Consider the following 21332-nt stretch of genomic DNA (forward strand, 5'->3'; position numbering starts at 1 on the left):
AAATCACCCGATAATAATGTATAAGCAGAGAGTGAGTACTCAGATTTTTACTGAATTTAAATATTGTTTCCTTGATTTTATCATATACTGCATTCAGAACATAGGAGTGAAGAAAGGAATGATGGATGAAAGGGTTCATTAAGTTCAAAAACAGTTATGAGTTACTTTAGTGGAGAAAAGTGAGAAAGGATTCCCATGAATGGGAATCATTTCAACCAAAATCAGAGAGTGTAAATCATACAGTAAATGATGGCTTGGATATCAGAAATGATAGGGTCATGGCAGATCTTGTTGTCTCAGTGGGTCCCCCAGAGTAAACCTGATGCAGAATAATGCAGAAGCAAAGCAGTATAAGAGGCAAACTGTCCAGGACTTAGGAAGCCATTTTTAATGGGTGGCTAAAGAAAGATTAAATGACAGTAGTAAATCACTGTCAGAGTTTAATAATTTATGTATAGTTCTGGCAGCACAGACTGAAATGTTTTGAAGAGGACACTTAGAAGTATGAAGAGTGATAGTTTGCATGAGGCATCCTCTTATTCTTCTCTTCTCATGCTTCCAGCTTTAATCATTCAACAACTTTTCTTGGCCAGATCTGTCATATCATTCTAATAGTATCGGCACTTAAATCTCTGTGAACTGTTACTGTCACCTTTGACAAGGAAAATCTGCCTGTATAATGCAGCTACAGTTGAGGGTGGGATTTCTGGAAAGATGTTAATCACTTTGCAAATGAGAGAGGTACAGAGCCAGAACATTGCTTTGTGAGTTTTTGTTATAAACAGGAAAGGGATTATGTATTTCAACCATGAAAATAATTAATCAGTCATAAAGAAGTTATAAGGGCTGCTTATTTTGGAACATGAACCCTTTAGAGAGAAAGGGAGAGAGCTAGACCCACATTAGATAGCCTACTTATTTTTTTATGCCAAGGGTGGAGCCATTGCACCAAACAATTAAAATGAACATGTCTTGAACAGTAGTCCTCTCATCAGAAATGTTTTTATTAAACACTGGAGGGTTAAGTGGCTTACAGTTAAATTACAAATAACCTACTTTTTGAAGTCTCATATGATTTCTATTTCTATATTTATTTAAAAACTGAATTTTGAATTCTAATACTGTATTATGTTTCTTTTCCAGATGTTTTCTCTCAAATATAATTAAGTATATATTTCTGTAACATGAGCACATTCTCATTATAATTTTTGCTCAAGTATGGGCTTCATGGATGATTTATGACCATTATACTATGCAATGAGCGATTTAAAGCTTCCAAAGATTTGGCAGTATATATACGCAATATACACATAGTTTTCGTAGTTAGTCACAAATACTTAATGTGGTTTTATAGTCCACATTCAAGTATTTTTACTGTAGTTATGCATTCTATACAATGTGTCAAATGGTAAGCAATAAAAAAAAATCCACAAAAAGCTGTTACTTCAGTATGTTCTAAAATACAAAAGTTACATTTAGTTGCATTTAGATACAATTAGAAATAAGTGATTTTTCTCTTTTAAGGGTAGTTCTGAACATGTACAGGCACAAATACTCACACTGGTGCTCCCACATGCATGTATTAATTTTAATTAGATTTTTTTCGGTTTAATTTCAGATGTAAGCATGGACCAAGGCATAGGTGTTGCAAACACTATGAAGATAATTGCATCTCTTATTGCATTAAAGTAAGTGCATAAAAGTGTCTATTTTCTTAACAATAGAAAAATATCTGTAGCAATAATACTTATTAAAATACTTACCAAGTAAATGGAAAATTTAAGATTAATAATTGTTATCATTCATTGCATTTGACTTGAAAAATAACTCTGTGAGAACAGGTAATAATTTACCTTTTAATACTCACTTATCAGAACCTTAAAGAATTTTAATTTAGCCTGTTTAAAAATTAGCTTATCTTGGCCTGGGGCTATAGCCGAATGGTAAAGCACTCACCTAGCATGTGAGTGGCCCCTGGGTTTGATCTCTAGAACCACAAAAGCAAAAACAAAACTCATCTAAAACTTAGGAGGTAAGAGATAATGAAGTAAGAACAAAAAACTCATTAAAATCTATACTAAAGTGTTCTCTTACAAGCACATCCTAGAAAATGCTCTTGGACTATGTGATGTGCTAACTGGATGAGTGTATACATTGACATGCACTAGATACACTGTCCAATCTGGCACAGTGGTCTTTGGTTTTGGAATGAATAAAATAATAAATTTATTATGTGTTCTTAAAGACATCAAGCTAAGTAGAGCATGTTCACAGTTACATTACATTAAGAAAGTTAGCTGTGCCCAGTGGCATAAATCCCCTACTTCCTAATGGTCTGACACTTCCTCTCCCTCCACTCTGCTCTCCCCACTTCTCTCATCACCACCAGCTCTGGGAAGAAAGTTACTTCACTGCCGTTATTCTGGCACAGGTGGGAACACCTGCTGCAAGTTCCTTAGTTTTGGATGACCCTCTAACAGTTTCTGGTGCTTTTAAAAGCTATTTTTAAAAAATTTCTTGCAGTGTCTAATCCCCACTCTGTGATGATGAGAAGAGCTAAGTTGTGCAAGACCCCCCAAACAGTCTCTTATGGTTACTATAGAAAGGAGGAACTGTACCACTTCAGTGCTTATGAATGTGAATGAAGCCTAGTGTTACCATGGCATTTACCCAACCCCACACTTATCTTAGCATCCCCAAAGATATGAGAAGGGTTAAAAGCAATAGAGTACTTTTTTCATTTGTACAGTGGTTTCTGATATATTTTTTCCAAATTTGGTCTTCTGCTTCACTTTTTTTTTTGTCCTGGGGATCAAACCCATGGCTTCACACATGCCAGGCAAGTGCTTGTATCATTGAAAACTCTAAAAAGCCATCACTGCCCTAGAATAATATTACAGGGTATCATTGGTAAGATAAAAGTGTGATCATTTTACATAGTGAACAAATAGAAGGCAATTACAGCTATACAAATACTTGGTAATTTACTGTAATTGGCCTATTTAATTTTTGTGTTTTAATCGGGTAGTAGGTGGGTTTTAGACTACCCAATATTACTTCATTGTAATTCAATTTTTTTAAAAAAGAAAGCTGCAATCTGGTAAAAATAAAACTGACTTTTGGAACTTAGCAGGGAAGCAAGGCTAGGAGTGCTGACACTTTCCCCATTCTGTTGTGGGTGAGAGAGGAGCAGGAGGATGTGAGAACAGTATTACACTGTTGTTTTCAGTTTAGTTTAGTATATATTAAAGCAGCCTTTCCTTAGAGATGTTGTAACCTGACACAGTTGAACACAGGAATAAAAACTTAGATACAGTTTTTATTCCCTGGAAGATTCTTCAACTCTGTTAATTTAAAATTTTGCTATCAGAGATCTAAACAAATGATGAAATTATCTATCAGAAGAATCCCTGCTTGTATGAATGATTAGGAATAGTTTTCTGTTAAAATTTCCAAAAGCGTTTGTTTTTGTTAACTATTTTTTTTTGTTTCTAAAATTCATTTATGGTTTAGAAATTTTTAAAATTATTATCATTGTCAACAAAATGTCAAGAAATGGAATTTTGGTACACAGGCAAGTTTTGGCAGTGCTCATGAGACTTGCTGAGTCTTTGTAAATCCAGGAAAGTTTACTCCAAGATCTTCTCCTTATTTGTAGGTCATTATTTTAAAATTATTGTTTCAAGTTTTAAGACTTTATTTTGAAAATTGTTGTTATATAATGTTGTAGTGAATATTTTTGACTTTTGCTTTGATTTTGAGATAGTAAAGTTCATATTCTATCAAACTTCAAAATTTGGTTGTAAATCAGAATTTCCTTCCAATTTTCTCTAGGGCTTTATCAGAATGTTCAGTGTGGGATATTTGATCCAGTGCTGCCTCAGAATCCCCTCTGCATTCAGGCATCTGTTTACACAGCCATCCCGGCTACTTTCCCTATTCTACAATAAAGAAAACTTCCAGCTCGGAGCTTTTCTTGGCTCTTTTGTTAGTATATACAAGGTAAGGTTGTCAGAAGAGAAAAGAAAAGTGAGAAATAAATAATGTGGCTGTTGTTAGAATGAGATATGAGTTTAATTCAGCTGTTGTTTTATTTAGTGCTTCCTTTTGTCATTCAGATATCTCTACATGACTAAATATATAATATATGGGGAATTTATTTTGGAGAATTTTCTTCTTTTAGGGAGTTATTTAATAGCTTGAATATGTAGACACATTATATTTATATGTAATTCTAAAACTTCCCAGACTTGTTTTCTTTTTTGAATACACAGACACTGAGAAAATAGGAAGTTTTTGATATTTCTAATGGCAAAAATGGTAATACACCTGGGGTGTTTTTGAAGATAACTATTTTTTTTTTTTTGGTACCTGGGATTGAACTCAGGACCTTGCACTTGTGAGACAGGTGCAGTGCCACTGAGCTAAATCCCTGGCCCTAGCTGTTTTTATTAATCCTATTTACTATCTGGTTATTATTACTTCAGACCCTTCAAGTCAATAATTGATTGAATAAAAATTTTCTATTGTAATTTAAATAAGCAGTGACTGATTTTCATTTCTGTCCAGTCACTATTCATGCTACATTGTTTGAAATAACCAGTTAACATTCTTGTACTCCTTTCTGTTTCTTTAAATGTGCCCTCATAGGTGTAAGACCACACCTGAACACAAAGATCATTCTTAACATATTGTCAGTGATAGCTTTTTGTTTAATAGGAATCACTAATATGTTAATATTACTGACATATCCTATTACATAAAATTGAGATTCAGAACCTAAATATAGGTTCTAAATGATAAAATGTGTTAAGATTGACTTGTAAAAATGCATATACAGTGTATATATATAATTATATATTATATATATACTGTAGTTAAACTCAAAATTAATGCTGAAAAGAATTCAAATTGAGTTATTTTAGGTAAAAAGGTTATATATCATTTTATGTAAAACTTTATTCATAAAAAGGTAGGTATGAAAAAATACTTGAAATGGAAAGGTGCAACCAGACTATAGATAAACTACAGATAATTTATCATTTGTTTTAAAATATCAGTGATATAAAATACAGTTTGAGTAGGAAGCATTACTCATCTCTTTGAATATATGAGTTACGGACAGATTATTGGTAATTATATGTTTATATTCACATTAATTTTCCTTTCCCGTGTTATTCATACACAAACCTTTATATGTTTCCTTGTGGATTATCTTAAATATTTTTAGTCCCAGGTTCATTACTCTCCACCATCTCCACAATCTCAGTGTATATTATGTTTCATTTAAAAAAATTTCTTTTACTCTTTATTTGCTAAGGTAATATGAACTAAGAAAATACAACTGCATCAAAAAATTTCATGGAACATACTCATATATTATGTTCCAAAGCTACGTATGATTTTTTGAAACAAATTTTCCATGGCACTGTATCTCTATAGAAATATAAATAAGTAAGGACAGGCAAATAAATCACTGTTTTTTATCTGTTTCTTGGTGAGCTGACTTTTTTCATTTTTAATGTTCCTTTTGGGTTTTGTTTGTTGGTTTATTTATTTTTGGTTTTGGTATTGGGGATTGAACCCAGAGCCTTGGTTTTGAGCTAGATCCCAATCCCTTTTTGTATTTTTATTTTAAGACAGGATCTTGGTAAGTTGCCCAGGGTGGGCTCGAATTTGCCATCCTCCCGCCTCAGCCTGCCAGAGTACTGGGATTACAGGCATGTGCCACCATGTCTGGATTGTAATGTTCCTTTTCATCTCTGGTAATAATCCTTGTTCTGAAATGTGCTATGTCTGATATTAATATAGCTATTCCAACTTTCTTTTATTAGTGTTTGATGGTATAGTGTTTATATTCTTTTAATATTTCTGTCTTTGTTTAAAAAGTTGGTTTCTTTTACACTGTATATAGTTTGTTCTTCCTTTTTCATCAAGTGTGGTCATCTATATCTTTAATTGGTATGTTTAGTCTATTACTAGTTGTTTTGTATTTGTCCCATTTTTTCTTATTTCTCTTTTTTTTCTGCCTTCTGGATTGATTGTGTATTTTTGCATGGCTCCATTCTGTCTTTATTGTTGGCTCATTGTTAATACTTCTTTTTCTAACTTAGTGTTTCCCTTAACTTTTGGAATACACATTTGAAATTTATCAATATATCTTTAGTATTATATCACCTCATATATAGATTTAGAACTTTACAGCACTATACTTATATTTCTTCCTTTCCATTTTTATGCCGTACATTTATGCTTACAAATGTTATAAACTCCACAATACATGGTTACTATTTTTGCTTTAGACCAATGATCAGCAAACTTGTTCGGTAAAGGGCCAGATAGTAAATATTTTGACTTTCTGATCATGTGGTCACTGTCACAACTAGTCAGCTCTGCTGTTATAGTGCAAGAACAGGCATAGACAATACATACATGAATGAACATGGCTGCTTTCCAATAAAACTCTATCACTTTATAATTAGAATTTCACATAATTTTTATATCACAAAATATTACTCTTGATTTATTTTTCATCCACTTGAACCATAAAATGCTATATGAAAAGCTGGGGCAGGTCCAGCTACTTGGGAGGCTGAAGCAGGAGGTTCACTTGAGCCCAAGAGTTAAAGGCCAGTCTGGGAAACATAGTGAGACTGTGTCTTATAAAACCAAATAAAACAAGCAAACAAGAAGACAGCATTAGCTCCTGAGCCATATAAAACTAGGTGGCAGACCAGATTTGGCTAGTGGGACATAATTTGTTGGACCTTGGTTTAGGCAGTTAATTCACTTTTAGAGCAATTAAAGATGAGAAACATGTCTTCTAAATTTGCCTTTATTTTTCTGTTTTCAGAGCTCTTCATTTCTTTTTATAGATCTAAATTTTTGTCTGGTATCATATTCTTTCTGCCTGAAGAACTGCCTTTTCTAGTAGCACAGATCTACTGCTGATGAATTTTCTCCAGCTTTTATCTGTTTGGAAAAGGTCTTTGTTTCACCCTCAGTATTAAGAATATATTTTCTGTGAATATAGAATTCGGGCTTGACAGCCTAGTTAGTTTATCTAGCTTTTTTCCCTTTATAGGTGGAAATGACATTTTCCTCAGCATTCCACATTTGGGCAAAAGTAGAATTTATGGGTTTATTTTGAAAAATAAGGGCAATAAAAGTGTAATATGTAATTTCTTCATAGAGTCTATCCAGAGCAATGACTTAAACAGATTGTTGTTCATAGTTTCCTCAATCATGTATTCAGTTTAATTGATATAAGATCACTAGTTTGTCTCCAAGGCCATCTAGTGAATCATACCAGTTGTTTTTGTTTTCATGAGTTTTTACAAATAAAATAACTGAAGTCTTTGAAGTCTTTGTATTATTTTTTCCTTAACACAGGGTACTAGTTGCTTCCTGCGCTGGATCAGAAATCTGGATGATGAACTACATGCTATTATAGCTGGTAAAGCAATGATAATAATAATAAAAAAGAATGATTATTGTTGGATAAGTCAGTGCAAGCAATGAATGCTTCCAAGTTCTTCCAGTTTCTATTATCTTCTTTTCTCTGTTGCATAGAATCACTCTGGAGACACTTGCCCAAACATTTTGTCTGCACAGTTAATCATATCAAGGCAGTCTTCTCATCTGGTGTTTTGGGTAGGCAGTGGGAGACTATGGGATCTGTGCTGTTATAGGACAGAAATCCTAGAGAAGATGTCACAAAAGGGCAAAAAGGTTAAATATTGTAAAAGTGATTAATGGGATTTCAGGCAGATTTCTTTAAAATTTCTTTTTAACAGTGGAAAATGATATATTTTATTAATTTTATAAGAAACTTAAATTATTTTATAAATTTTAAAACTAAAGATTATTTTTCAAAGTACTGTATGTACACTACTTGTTAAATAGGTCATTTATCAGATAATTTATTAGTGATAATGCTACTATTAATATTTTGCCCCCTTATTTTCCATTTATAGATGAATATTCTCACTTAAAATCAGCAGTGATACCAATAGCTTTATAAAACTTATTTTGAAAAATTGTTTGTATTTGGCAAGACTAAAACTTTTTAAAGTTACTCTTGAAATGTAAAGTTTCTTGTTCTATGTAAGTTAGAATTGTTCATTTTTAACTGAAATTCAGTTTTTTTAAATTTTAAAAATGTGTGAGTATAAGGACTCAGTCTTTTAGTGTTATCAGGTGTATTACTATATTTGATTATGCTGTAACAAGAAGCAGTGGTACAAGTGATTTCTTTCCTGTATAAGTAAATTAACATTTTTGATTTTTTTGATTTTTGATTGAATGCATTACAATCTGATCAGCTTTTCCTTACTTGTTTCAGGATTTTTGGCAGGAATATCAATGATGTTTTATAAAAGCACAACAATTTCCATGTATTTAGCTTCCAAATTGGTGGAGGTAAGCTAACATTTTTATGCATGAACAGTTCCAAAAGAATAGAGCTTTTACATTTTTTTATCCCCTTCCCACCAGCTCCTCACAGTAATCATTACGTGTGTACTACAAGCATGTATTAATAAAAGTTTTTAAAAAGAATCTCAAAAAAATTTGAAGTGTTTTTAGTTGCTAATGTATTTAGTGGCAAATACATGTATCCGCTTTACAATAACAAATTCACATTCTATAAAAGTATTTATAAAGTCAGTTCTCTCATTTGTGTGTGTTTGTGCTATTTTCAAATATACACTTGTGTAGGAAGAACAGTGGCATTAACCCGCATGCATCCATCATGCAGCTCTAAATATCAGGATTTGGCCCATCTCCTTTAATCTGTACTTACTCCCCCAGGCACTAAATTATTTTAAAGTGAATCTCAGACATGGTAGCATTTCATCTGTAAAAAATTTGGGATTAAGACTTCTTAAAAGTAAATCAATAATTCCACCATAATATAAACACAATACCATTATCATACATTTTAGAAAATCCTAATAATTCCTTAATATTATCATATATTGAGTTAAACAATTTCATCTTCACTGATTATCTTATAAATGTCTGTGCAATCTCTTTGAATCAAGGTTCAAGAAACCTCTTTTAATTTGTAATAATATCCCCTCCTCTTTTGTCCTTCTCTTTTCTCCTTTCCTTTCTTTTTTCCTTGCCACTTATTTTTTGAAAGTACAGAATTAGTCCCATGGAATTTCCTACATTTTGGTTTTTGCTAATTGCATTCCTGCTGGTGTTTATTATGTTTCTTTAACTCACTTGTTTCCTGTAAACTGTTAACCAGATTTATAGGCTTACGCAAATTCAAATGTAATTTTTTAGGGGGTAAGGTGGTGGAAATAGTTCACATTTACTTTGTGTGTGAATGTCCTATTTCACTGCATTAAGAACCTCAGTAATGTCTGGCTGTCTCTCTTTTTGTATGGCTAAGATTAATCACTGGACCAGGTCTTGAGAGAAGCAATTTAAGGTTCCCCAGTAGCCTTTCATTTAATAGTTTTAGCAGCCATTAATGCTCATTATTGGGATTTATTATTTCAGTCTACTATTATTGTCTCTTCTGTATTCATTAGCTAAAATGGCCCTAAAAGAACTTTCCCTTTTCAAATATTTGGCTACTCTGAAATAGTTTGTTCAGGAAAGTGAAAACAAAATGCTTAATTATTTCTCTTTTTTAATCAGCATTCAGAATGAGTACCTTAGCATCTCACCAACCTGTGAGTCTTTATTTTCAGGTACTATTATGAAGCTGTGTATTTTAACATACCTGGTTTATTTTAACCTATTGTATTTATTATGCTCAGATTGTCCCCATCTTTGCCTATTTTTTTGAGACAGAGTCTCACTATGTAGTTCGGGTTGTCCTTGACCTCTTGCTTGAGCCTCCCATGTGCTAGGATTACAGGCACGAGCTACATGCCTGGCTTTACTCCTATTTTTTGACATAGACCATTATCTTCGATACTTTTCTTGCTGTAAATCAAGATATTCTGGCTCATCTGGGATATTTTCTCTCCCAGACATAGAATTAGTCTGTTCTCTAATGGCTCCTAGTTTCTTTTAGTGGGAAAAGCTATTTAGAGACTTCAATCTGGGAATCTGGGTGCCTATTCATTGTTTCTTGACCTTCTCAGTAAACAGAGCTAGAGAATAGAGAATCCTTTTTTCTCCTTTATTCTGAGAGAGAGAGAGAGACAGAGACAGATACAGAGAGACAGAGGCAGAGATTGTATACATCATGAAATAAGGAAGATGACAAAGACACATCCTGTAGGATTTTAAAAGCTAGAGTAACTACTTTGGTTTTATTCTCAATGTAGTTGGAAGGCCCTGAAGAGCTCAAAAGATGAAATGACATGATTTAATTCACATTTTAAGAAGAGTCATTCTGATTATTATATAGAGTGTATTAGAGGGAGATAAGACTTCTGGAAGCTAGGAGAGCATAATCTCCTGCAGGAGATGGTAGCTTGTTCCAGTTGCAGAGATGGAGAGAAGTTGTTATGGTTTGAACCTGAAATGTGCCCCAAAGCCCATGTGCTAAAGGCGTGGTAAGGAAGTGAGATCTCTACTCTCTTTTCTCTTGAAGGTGATATTGGCAGTCTGCATCCCCCCCCCCTTCTCTCTCTTTCTCTTTCCTTCTCCTCCTTCTCTCCTCCCTGCCCCCTCTGCTTCCCAGCCACCATGAGGTGAGTAGCTTTGCTCCACCACTGTAATACTCTGCCTCACCACAGACTCAGAAACAGCAGCAGGTCCAGTGACCATGGACTGAAACCATGAGCCAAATAAATTTTTCCTCCTTTCAGTTGATTTTCTCATTTATTTTGTCACAGCGATGGAAAACTAAAACAGAATTACACAGAGTTGGCATTTGTTTAGGAGTAGAGTTATCAAACCTGCTAGTGAAGAAGAAAAGAGGAATAAGAAGTAGAAAATAACTCCAAGGCAGTAAAATACATTCTTTGACACAGAGGAAACCAATATTGAAATCTGGTTTGTAAGAGGTGTTTTATAGTTGTTTCCTTGTGTGTGTGGAGTTTTTTAAGCTAACTAATGTTAGCTCTGTTTTTTATGTCACCTGGTCATGGCTGATTTTGGCAAATTAAACTTGTATGGAATGTGCTGATGAGGATTTTCTCTTAAAGAAAAATAGAAATGTAAGCTTACCATGCCCTTTGTGAAGTTAATTAAAATAGTCTTAAAGGCAATCATTTTTCTATGAATTAAGTTAATGTTAGGTAATGTCATCATATTGTATACCTAAAATGTACCAATAAAGCTAATGAATAAAAAAATTTTTATATAGTGAAAATGAAAATGGTATCAAATCAGCTGCATTGTGTTAGCTTTCTGTGACTGTAATATCTGAGATAATTTATTTATAAAAAGTAAAGATTTATTTTGGCTCAGAGAAAGAGGAAGTGAGAGGGAGAGAGATGAGATATGTATATAAGATGTACATTTCATGCCTGCTGCTTAACCCTACATTTTCTCTCTTATCTAGTTAATCCCAATGCATCTTATAAGGCAATACTATAAAAAAGTGTCAACAGCCGACTAGTGTGTTAGTTCATGAACTGTTTACTACCATTCCATGGTAATATAAGCATAGTAGTAGAGATTAAGCATTGAAAAACTTTTATGGCAATTTGACCAAGTAGTGTTTTATCTTTTGAATTTCATAGTATAAATTTGGCTCAATTATGTGTTTTCTAATTAAATATATTGATACACTTTAGGTATACATTATGATCACATTCATCATTGGGAATTTGTACCTGTACATGGTATATCTTGGTTCTTATTTTTTCCCATTTCTCTTCTCTCCATTCAACCCCTGCACCCCTCCCTATTTATAAAAGGTTTGTTTCTGTTTTTTCCTTCTTTTCTCATTTTTTAAAATTTATTTTTCTAGTAATTCATTTTATTGTATTGTAATCACATCAAGTCATGACAATTATAAGTTAAAGAAAAAAGTGGTTCTTCCTTCTCAAATGTAGTCTTTTCTGTAATTCTTCTGTTCCAGAAAAAGTAGTTACTTCCTCCTCTGAGGAGCCAAGCTTTACTTGCATGCATGCATGTGCATGCACACATGCGCGCACACACACACTCACACAATTCATGCATTAGTGATACTTACTATGCATTGTAGTTTGCTCATGTTAAATCCTTTGTTCCTAATGCTGTGTTCAGCATGTTGTTAATACTACTAAATTCTTCCTGAATGAATGAATAAAAGAATGAACAGATCTAACAAGGAAGGGAGGATTTGAGCACTTATAAAAGCACTGGAGAATAAATAGAGTCAATAGTAATAAAGTGCTATTGATTTCACAGAAAAGTATTGCTATTTGAAGCTGGGGGTTGGAGTGAAGGAATGAAGGTAAGGGATGGGCTGACACTTGACATTGTCATAGAGAATATAACATGATTTGAGCTCTGAGGGAAGGAATAGGATTCAGAAAGGTAGAGGACATAGTTATGGGTAGGGGACATACTGTCCAATAGTAGTTAAGGCTATTCTTTATATAACTCTCGCCTTATGCTTGTTTTGCAGACAATATATTTCAAAGGCATCCAAGCAGGGAAGGTTCCCTATTTTCCTCATGCAGATACTATCATTTACTCGATCTCTACTGCAATTTGTTTCCAAGCAGTAAGTATAGCTTTTGAAAGGAGAAATAGAAATTTGTTTTTAATCTACATCAATCCAGTGAGGGAAAATAACAACTTGGAAACATATTTATGTTTATTTTATGTTTATTTTGTTGTTGTTTTCCCAGCAAGATAGCTCAAATGTTTCAAATCATTACACCTATTAACATTAGCCAGGCCTCGTTTTATGAGCAGACCGATTTTTAGGCTTAAAATAGAACACAGTCTGTACATAAACCTTTCTTCTAATACAGTGAGTAGAATGCCATAATTTAATTATTCTTCAAGAAAAAAGATACGTTGGGCACAAATGTGAATGATTACATTTTCCCAACATGATTTAGAGAATGATGAGGGACGAACTGGTTGTGCTGTTTGATCTCTTTTTATTCTGTAATGATCATTTGTGTTAATGGTAAAGGGCTGTTGCAGAGTTTTGGGGAGAGCTTTTATTTGCTCTTTTCTCACAGGAATGCTACTAAATTGATAAACTCATAAAAATCAGTGAAGTGTCACCTAGATGGGGATTCAGTAAATGGTTTCTGATAATAATGACAGTTGACTTGATTAAGGTGTATTTTCAAAGATTGTTGATGGCTGTTGACTTAAACACAAATGCATGTTTTTATTATTACTGTCATTACTATCATTGAAATAATACAGCGAGCAATAAATCTAGAAATAGATTTAGTCCTATTGCCTAGGACTGTGGATAATATTTGTGTTTACTAAAAGAAATCTCAAATTGAATAATCCTAGGCTGTAATGGAAGTTCAGAACTTGCGACCATCTTACTGGAAGTTCCTTTTAAGGCTCACCAAGGGAAGGTAAGTGACAGAGATGCTTTGAATGCTTATAGAAAAATAGCAACTTCTATGAAAAGATTATAAAACTTTTTGTCTTCTTGAAGGAGTATCCTTTCAGTAGCACTGTAGGTACTTATGTACAAATTCAGTATTACCAACTTACAAGAAATAAATGGGACATCCTTTGAGTGACTTATATTTTTTCTATTGTAAGTGTAGTTTCCTCGGCTTTTCCTATCATGTTCTCATCTCCTTCTTCTCTTTCTCCCTCCCTTGCTTCTTCCTCCTCTCCCTCCTTCCTCCTGTTCTCCTCCCTCTCCTTCTTCCCCCTCCTCCTCCCCCTCCTCCTCTTCTTCCTCCTCCTCCTTCTGCTCTTTCTCTTTCCCCCTCCCTCCCTCCCTCTCTTCCCCCCTCCCTCCTCTCCCTCTCCCTTCCTCTCTCTCCCTCTCTTTCCCTCTCTCTCCCTCTCCCTCCCTCTCCCTCCCTCTCCCTCCCTCTCCCTTTCTCTCCCTTTCTCCCTCTCCTCTCTTTTCTCTCCCCTTCCCTCTTCCGTTTTTTCCTAGTCTTAATCTAATTTTTGGGGAGACAGCTTGACCTCACAGAAACAATATGGGCTTTAGGTCAGACAGACCTAAGTTTGACTGCAATACTAGTACCTTCAGTTGTTTTTTCTGTGGACAACTTACTTATTTAGACTAAGTTTCTTTCTCTCTATAATGAAATGATAATTTATGTTGTCTTAGTCTGGCATTGTTATAATGGAATACCTGACACAGGGTAATGTAGAAAGAAAAGAGGCTAATTTGGCTCATGATTCTAGTAGCTGGGAGGTCCAAACACCATGACACTGGCATTCTGGTACGGGTCTTCTGTCTGTGTCACAGTGTGGCAGAGAAGCAGAAAGGGAATTAGCCACATGTAGAGGGGCCAAGCACACGATGTGACTTGCTTTGTAGTAGCCTGTGCTTGTGGGAACTAATCCAGTCTTCCAGGACTAGCATGAATCCATTTTTGAGGGTAGAGTCTCTGTGACCTATTTTCCTTCCACTAGGGCTCCACCACTTAAAAGTCTCACCGCTCCAATTCTGCTACACTGAGACCAGGGTTCTGGTACATGAACCTTAGGGGGACAAACCATATCTAAACCACAGCTCATACTATTATATGGTTGTGGGAAATTTAGGATGTTTGTACCAGTGGTCAGTACTCTATAGACACTAAATTACAGAGGCTATTGATATTATTATCAATAATAATAATAGCAGATGCTTCCATAGTGCTTAAAATGTCCCACATATGATTTTAAGATACACATACATGTTACCTCAATATTTAATCCTTAAAATAGTTTCCTGAGATAGGTACTGTTATCATCCTTGTTTTACATATGAGGAAACAGGATCACAGGTTACATGGCTTACCAGAGTCACACAGCTAATAAATGAAAGAGCTGGGATACTAAATAGGCTAATAAATGAAAAGCAGTCTGGCTTCAGCATTCTTTTTCTATTGTTTCAGCATTTTTTGTCATATAATTTTCTTCACATTAATGAGTTTTACCAGTTAATTATTCTAGAAGTGAACTTAGTTTGGAAAAGAACTGAAAGTCACATTTATTGGCTGGAATATTGCTGCTGGACAATGATTCAAAACTAATTTTACTTTGTCTTCTCCTCAAGAAAGGAAATGCTTGTGAATAGGGATAGAGGCATAAAGGTCCATCCTGTACATTAGCTAAATATTTGTCTTTTAAAATGTGTATCTTGTATGCAATGGGTAAGAAGGCTATACTTTTGCTGTGCTGTATCTACTAGAAATTTAAAAACCTGTATGCTGTTTGCTTTTTAATCTTTAGACATTTGCATAATTGAATGTGTTTCATTATGATTTTGAGACATTACAATCTCAATTATGAGAGAAATTAAATTTAACACCTTGGCTCCATTGGTAAATGTTAGCTTCTTCCTTGTTCACTTGGTTTCCTATGATTTCATTTACTAGAAAAATAGTAATGTGGTTCAACATATGCAAATCAATCAATGTAATACACTATATCAATAGAGCCAGGGGAAAAAACCGTATGATCATCTCAATAGATGCAGAAAAAGCATTTGACAAAATCCAACATGCATTTATGATAAAAACCCTGCAAAAAAATTGGAATGGATGGTCTCTACCTCAATCTGATAAAAGCTATCTATGAAAAACCAACAGCCAATATCATACTAAATGGTCAAAAACTGAAATCCTTCACACTAAAATCAGGAACAAGACAAGGATGTCCACTATCACCACTCCTGTTCAATATAGTTTTGGAAACATTAGCCACAGCAATTAGACAAGAGAAAGAAATAAAAGGAATAAAGATAGGAAATGAAGAAGTCAAATTGTCATTATTTGCAGATGACATGATACTCTATATAGAAGACCTCAAGAACTCCACCAAAAGTCTTCTAGACTTAATAACCAAATTCAGTAAAGTAGCTGGATACAAGGTCAATGCACAAAAATTAATAGCTTTCCTCTACATGAACAACAGAGTCACTGAGAGAGAAATAGGGCAAACAATTCCTTTCACAACAGCATCCAAAAAACTGAAATACCTAGGAATCAACCTAATGAAAGAAATCAAAAACCTCTTCTCTGAAAATTATAGCACTTTGAAAAAAGCTATTGAAGGGGATATCAGAAAATGGACAGATATCCCCTGCTCCTGGGTAGGAAGGATCAACATAGTGAAAATGGCTATACTTCCAAAATTGCTATATAGATTCAATGCAATCCCAGTTGAAATCCCAGCAGCATACTTCATAGACCTTGAGAAAACAATCCAAAAATTCATTTGGAACAAGAAGAGACCCAGAATAGCAAAAGCAATTCTAGGTAACAGAGACATGGCAGGGAGTATTACAACCCCCAATTTGAAACTATACTACAAAGCTACTGTGATAAAAACAGCATGATACTTGGCAAAGAAACAGACCTGAAGACCAGTGGAACAGATTAGAAGATGCAGAAAACACTCCAGACACACTCAGCAACCTCATCTTTGACAAAGGAGCCAGACACCCTCACTGGAGGAAAGTTAGCCTCTTTAATAAATGGTGCTGGAGAAATTGGGTTTCAACTTGCCAAAGACTAAAACTAGACCTATATCTCTCACCATGCACTAATCTAAAATTGAAGCGGATTAAAGATCTAAATATAAAAACATAAACACTGAACAGGCTGGAACAGAGGTTAGGTAGCTCTTCAAGACATTGGGGTAGGAAAAAGACTTTATGAACAGAACCTCAGGTGCCTGTGAACTAGCACAAACAATCAACAAGTGGGATCTCTTCTTATTGAAAAGCTTCTGCACAGCAAGAGCAACCACCAGCAGTGTGAAGAGAAAACCCACAATGTGTGAAAAAAATTTTTCACCAGTGGTCCCTCAGACAAAGGTCTACTATCTTGAATCTATAAATAACTTTAAAAAATCAGACCTCCCAAATTTAAAGACCCAATCCAAAAATGGACATCTGAAATGAACAGACATTTCTCACACAAAGAAGGAGACATGGCAAATATATGAAAAAATGTTCAACATCACTAGTCATTCAAGAGATGCAAATGAAAACCACGCTGAGATTCCACCTCACTCCAGAAAGAATGGCTGCTGTCATGAAATCAACCAACAACAAATGCTGTCGGGGCTGTGGGGAAAGAGGAACACTGCTCCACTGCTGGTGGAAGTGTAGATTGGTGCAACCACTGTGGAAATCAGTATGGAGATAACTCAAAGAACTAGGACTGGAAGTCCCATTTGAGCCAGGTATTCCTCTGCTGGGGATCTTCCCCAAAGAATTAAAAGAATCATACCACAGTGATATATGTGCACCCATGTTCATAGCAGCACAGTTTGTGATAGCTAAAACTTGGAAACAGCCCAAATGCCCATCAACTGGAGACTGGATCAAGAAAATGTGGGGTTTTTTTTAATAAAATGGAGTACTACTCAGCCACAAACAATGAGAAATTAGAGAAATTTATTGCTAAATGGATGCATATTGAGATGATACTCTTAAGTGAAATAAACAGGACACACATGTGTAAATACCAAATAGTTTCTCTAGTATGAGAAACTGAAAGTGTAAATAAGGACTAAACGGTACAATAGATAATGTGAAATAGGAAGAAAAGGGACAAAGGGGAGGGGTAAGTGGGAGGGGTAGGGGAAAGGAAAGAGGGGTATGGAATTAATATGAGAAAAGGAAAAAATGGAAACAAAGTCTTTGTAAATAGGCGGGGGGTGGAGGGGTGGATGGAGGGGTTGAAGGGAGGGTAGAGGAAGGGGGAAAAATAAGAACCAAGAGAGTATGCAAAGGTGCATATCTCCAATGATGAATGTCATTATGTTGTATACCTAAAATGTACCAATAAAAGGATATACAAAAAAAAAAAGAAAAATAGTAATGAGCCTAATTTTCTATTTGGTACGGTATAGTGAAAAGAACTCCAGAAAGATTAAAAATAATGATTGTAATCTGTGGTTTCATGTCTTAAGAATTATCACTTTAAATAAAATATTAGTTAATTATCCATATGACCTAAACCTGCCACTGAGTTTGGGTCATTGGCCAAGTCAGCTCTTTCTGTTCCTCCATTTCAGGAAAACTAAGTCACATACAATGAACCACATTGTTTGTAAACTTTGCTAAATACTTCTTCATTATGTCCTCTGTTTTACAGATTTGCTATAATGAATCGAAAAGCCCTTGATGTTTTTGGTACTGGTGCATCTAAACATTTTCAGGATTTCATCCCCAGATTGGATCCAAGATATACAGTTGTAACACCAGAATTACCCATAGAGTTTTCTTGAAGACAACTATAATTTATTTATGTGGCTATATGTCTCATCATTTTATGCTGAAGAGTTAATTATGTTTAACACAAAGAAGGGGGCCCAAGCTCAAACTTCAGTGTTATTTCATTGAGAGATCTTTTTGTTGTTGTTTTTTTACCAATCAGAAATACAGAAGCTTTTTAGGAAGGTGTTGCTTAATAATTAAGCTTCCTCTATAGCCAGAATATAATTCTGAAATCACAATAGTGGTTGACATTATGATGTATTATTGATTAAATTATGTCCACAAACAATCTGGAGTGATCTATGTAGAGTATACTTAAAATTACTTTAAAAGATACTTTTGGTTCATTCCAATATAATTCCTGGTTAAAACTAAGAATATTTATACATTTTAGGATTTACAAAGGATCACGGGTACATGGATTTGGTCTGTATTTTTTTAAATTTGAATTGTTATTTGTAGTAGTGGAATGTTAGGTTTGAAGGAATCTCCATCGACAGTGCTGCTTCAGTATAGAGCAATATAATTGGAGAAGAAAGCAGCCATTTGTATTTCAGGGATGTTAAAATGGGTCTTATCCCATATAGGTGAATGTTGTGGTATCCGTACTATTTCTGTCAACTGATAACACCATTTCTCCATGACCAGCTAAGCTGTTTGGCAGCCCAGTGAACCTACATATTGATTGGTTAGAGACAAATGGAAAGCCACACATCTGATATAGTTGAAATGTATGTTTTAATCTTTTACAATAGGATTACACTTGAATATTTTAAAACAAATATTTTAAACCTACAGAAATATATATATATATATTTTTCATTTATAGAGACTGAATTCTTTATTGTTCAGTTTGTATGGTGTTGTTTTGGAAGAGATCAAAGTCCTATAGATCAAAAGTCTTGTCAAGTTTAGCAGTTTGTACCTTCTCAACTGTTTCTCCTAAGTAATGGATGTTTTACAACTAAAAACAGTATTCAAATCCAGTGGTTATTAAAAAGTCCATTTTATTATTAATTGGATTCATATTCTCCAGCTTCCTTTTCAGAAATCACTGTCATTGTTTTTACTGTGGATTAAAGAAGTGACAAAATATAGTCATTGTTGATTATAAAAGTAATTCAGGACAGCTGATGGAAATATGATCACCATTTCAAGTTTTTCAGGGAAAGGTTATACATCTCTAAATAAGAAGCTTACATGGTTGTGATGTCTACAGTTAATGTAACATATAAGAATGGTGGTACTTTTTTTAAATATAATTTTGTTGCTAAAAGTTTTAGGCCATTGTAAATTATTCAGTAGAACATGTGTTGCAGCAGGAATGATAATCCAGGTGTTAAAAATAATTAATCCCATATTTGATTCTATCAAGCATTGTACACTTCTGTTTCTATATAATCTTACCCTTGGTTGCTATGGCAAATTGAAACCCAGCAAAAAGACAGACTCTATTCCTATGGTAACAGAGAGCTGCTGTTTGTGAAAATTTCACATAGTGATTAACTTTTGAGAGTGGACTTATCTCTTTGGCAATACTGTTAAAAGATCATTTTGGTTTCAGACTTCAACTTTGATTAGTAAGTGTAAATTTAAATTTTTATTCACTGGAATCAAAATGATGATTGGTACTGTGTTTACATTTAAAAATTGAAGTATTAAAGCACTGAAAAAGCACAGCTACCTACACCTCATTTTTTTTCTGTTCAGAATTTATGTTTATAATATTTTTCCTGTTAGGTTAAAAATATATTTTAATCCATAAGTTGTTATTTTCACTGAATTAAAGACTGATACTGAAAGACAAATTCTGTTTCAACTTGGTGACATTGTATAGTAAAAATTTGCTGGTCAAAAAGTTGCGTTTCAGTGAGTTTTTTTAATAAATTGCACTTATGTTTTTATTTTATATAAAATGTAAAATGAAATAACCATCATGAAGAGAACAAGAGAATATGTAGCTTGAATGGGTAGTTAACTAGTTTGCAGTGATGAATCAAGCAGTTCAGTTTGATTTTGTTAGGATAGACTCAAGGTACTTGTTCTAGCAAACATAAAACAAATTTTGTGTTTCTGAAAGACAAAGTGAATCTTTCTGCCTCTACTCAGGTATTGATTGACAGTTTCTTGGCCTCATAAAAAAAGTCAATTAGATATCTCCATTCCAAAGCACAAATCATCTTTTAAGTTTTTTTAAATTGTGAATAAATCATGCTTTTAGTAAGTTTCCACCAAACATGATTATAGTAAACAATAATCTTCCCCCTTAATCTTTCCAGCATCATCATGTGGACTGAAAACAGTGCATTTGGAGCAGTAGTATTGAGGTCATTTCCTTGCTAGTTCCTGTATTAATAAAATCCAAGAACTGGTCCCAAACAAGATTGAGGTTGCAACCAATAATATCCCCTTTAGATTCTTTCAGGTTTTTATTAGCTAATTTCAGTATCCTATTACTCATCTCTGAAATAATATCTTTGCTTCTGTTATCATTTTTCATGAATTCTGTCTTGGTTCTGTAACTTCTTGATCTGTAGACATAGTTGTCATTTAGTTTATACCTAATTTTTGCCTTCATTTGCTGTTTAGTCAAATGTTACTTTACAATATTATCAATGTATTGTTTGCCCACAGGTTTTATAATTCTTTTATCCAGAATGAACATATCTTTTATGACACAACCCACATTGGGTATGGGTTGCACAGTATTTTCTTGTTGCAACTGAATATACATCTCCCTGTAGATTCTGAGCTAACATTTGACCTAGTTAATAATCCCCCTCAAAGTTTCTGCTTAATTTTTATCATATTCCTAAGTTTCGGAATCCTCTGCCAGTGCACAGGTAATGAAAATCAATGTCCTTAACTCTAAAGAAACTTCATCCAGTTGCTGATGTCAAATCCCTCCCACGGTGGTGGTTGAGAGGCCTCTTGGCAGAGAGGAAGTGTCCACCGAGAATAAGGACCCAGATATTCTCATTGCATTTGGAGTAGAGAGGCTAGCAATCCACAAATTCATTTAATTCTGCCTATGATTTATTTTTAT

General features: G+C 34.2%; 1 protein-coding gene across 3 annotated transcripts in view; it reads left to right on the forward strand.

The window, feature by feature from the left end:
- Positions 1 to 20144, forward strand: part of Tmem135 (transmembrane protein 135) — a 246159-nt gene extending 226015 nt beyond the window's left edge. For 2 of the 3 annotated variants that reach the window (XM_004868215.3, XM_087212255.1), the window contains 7 exons: positions 1619 to 1688; positions 3835 to 4002; positions 7393 to 7456; positions 8345 to 8421; positions 12530 to 12628; positions 13387 to 13454; positions 18165 to 20144. In XM_004868215.3, coding sequence (XP_004868272.1) covers positions 1619 to 1688; positions 3835 to 4002; positions 7393 to 7456; positions 8345 to 8421; positions 12530 to 12628; positions 13387 to 13454; positions 18165 to 18297 — 679 coding nt within the window. In that variant the 3' untranslated portion in view covers positions 18298 to 20144. The remainder of the gene's footprint in view (positions 1 to 1618; positions 1689 to 3834; positions 4003 to 7392; positions 7457 to 8344; positions 8422 to 12529; positions 12629 to 13386; positions 13455 to 18164) is intronic. The other variant, XM_087212256.1, reaches the window with a different exon arrangement.
- Positions 20145 to 21332: the final 1188 nt, after the last annotated feature.

This window comes from Heterocephalus glaber, unplaced genomic scaffold (genome assembly GCF_053883595.1).
Source record: "Heterocephalus glaber isolate CG9 unplaced genomic scaffold, H.glaber_assembly_v1.0 deba00001429, whole genome shotgun sequence".
NCBI lineage: Eukaryota > Metazoa > Chordata > Mammalia > Rodentia > Bathyergidae > Heterocephalus > Heterocephalus glaber.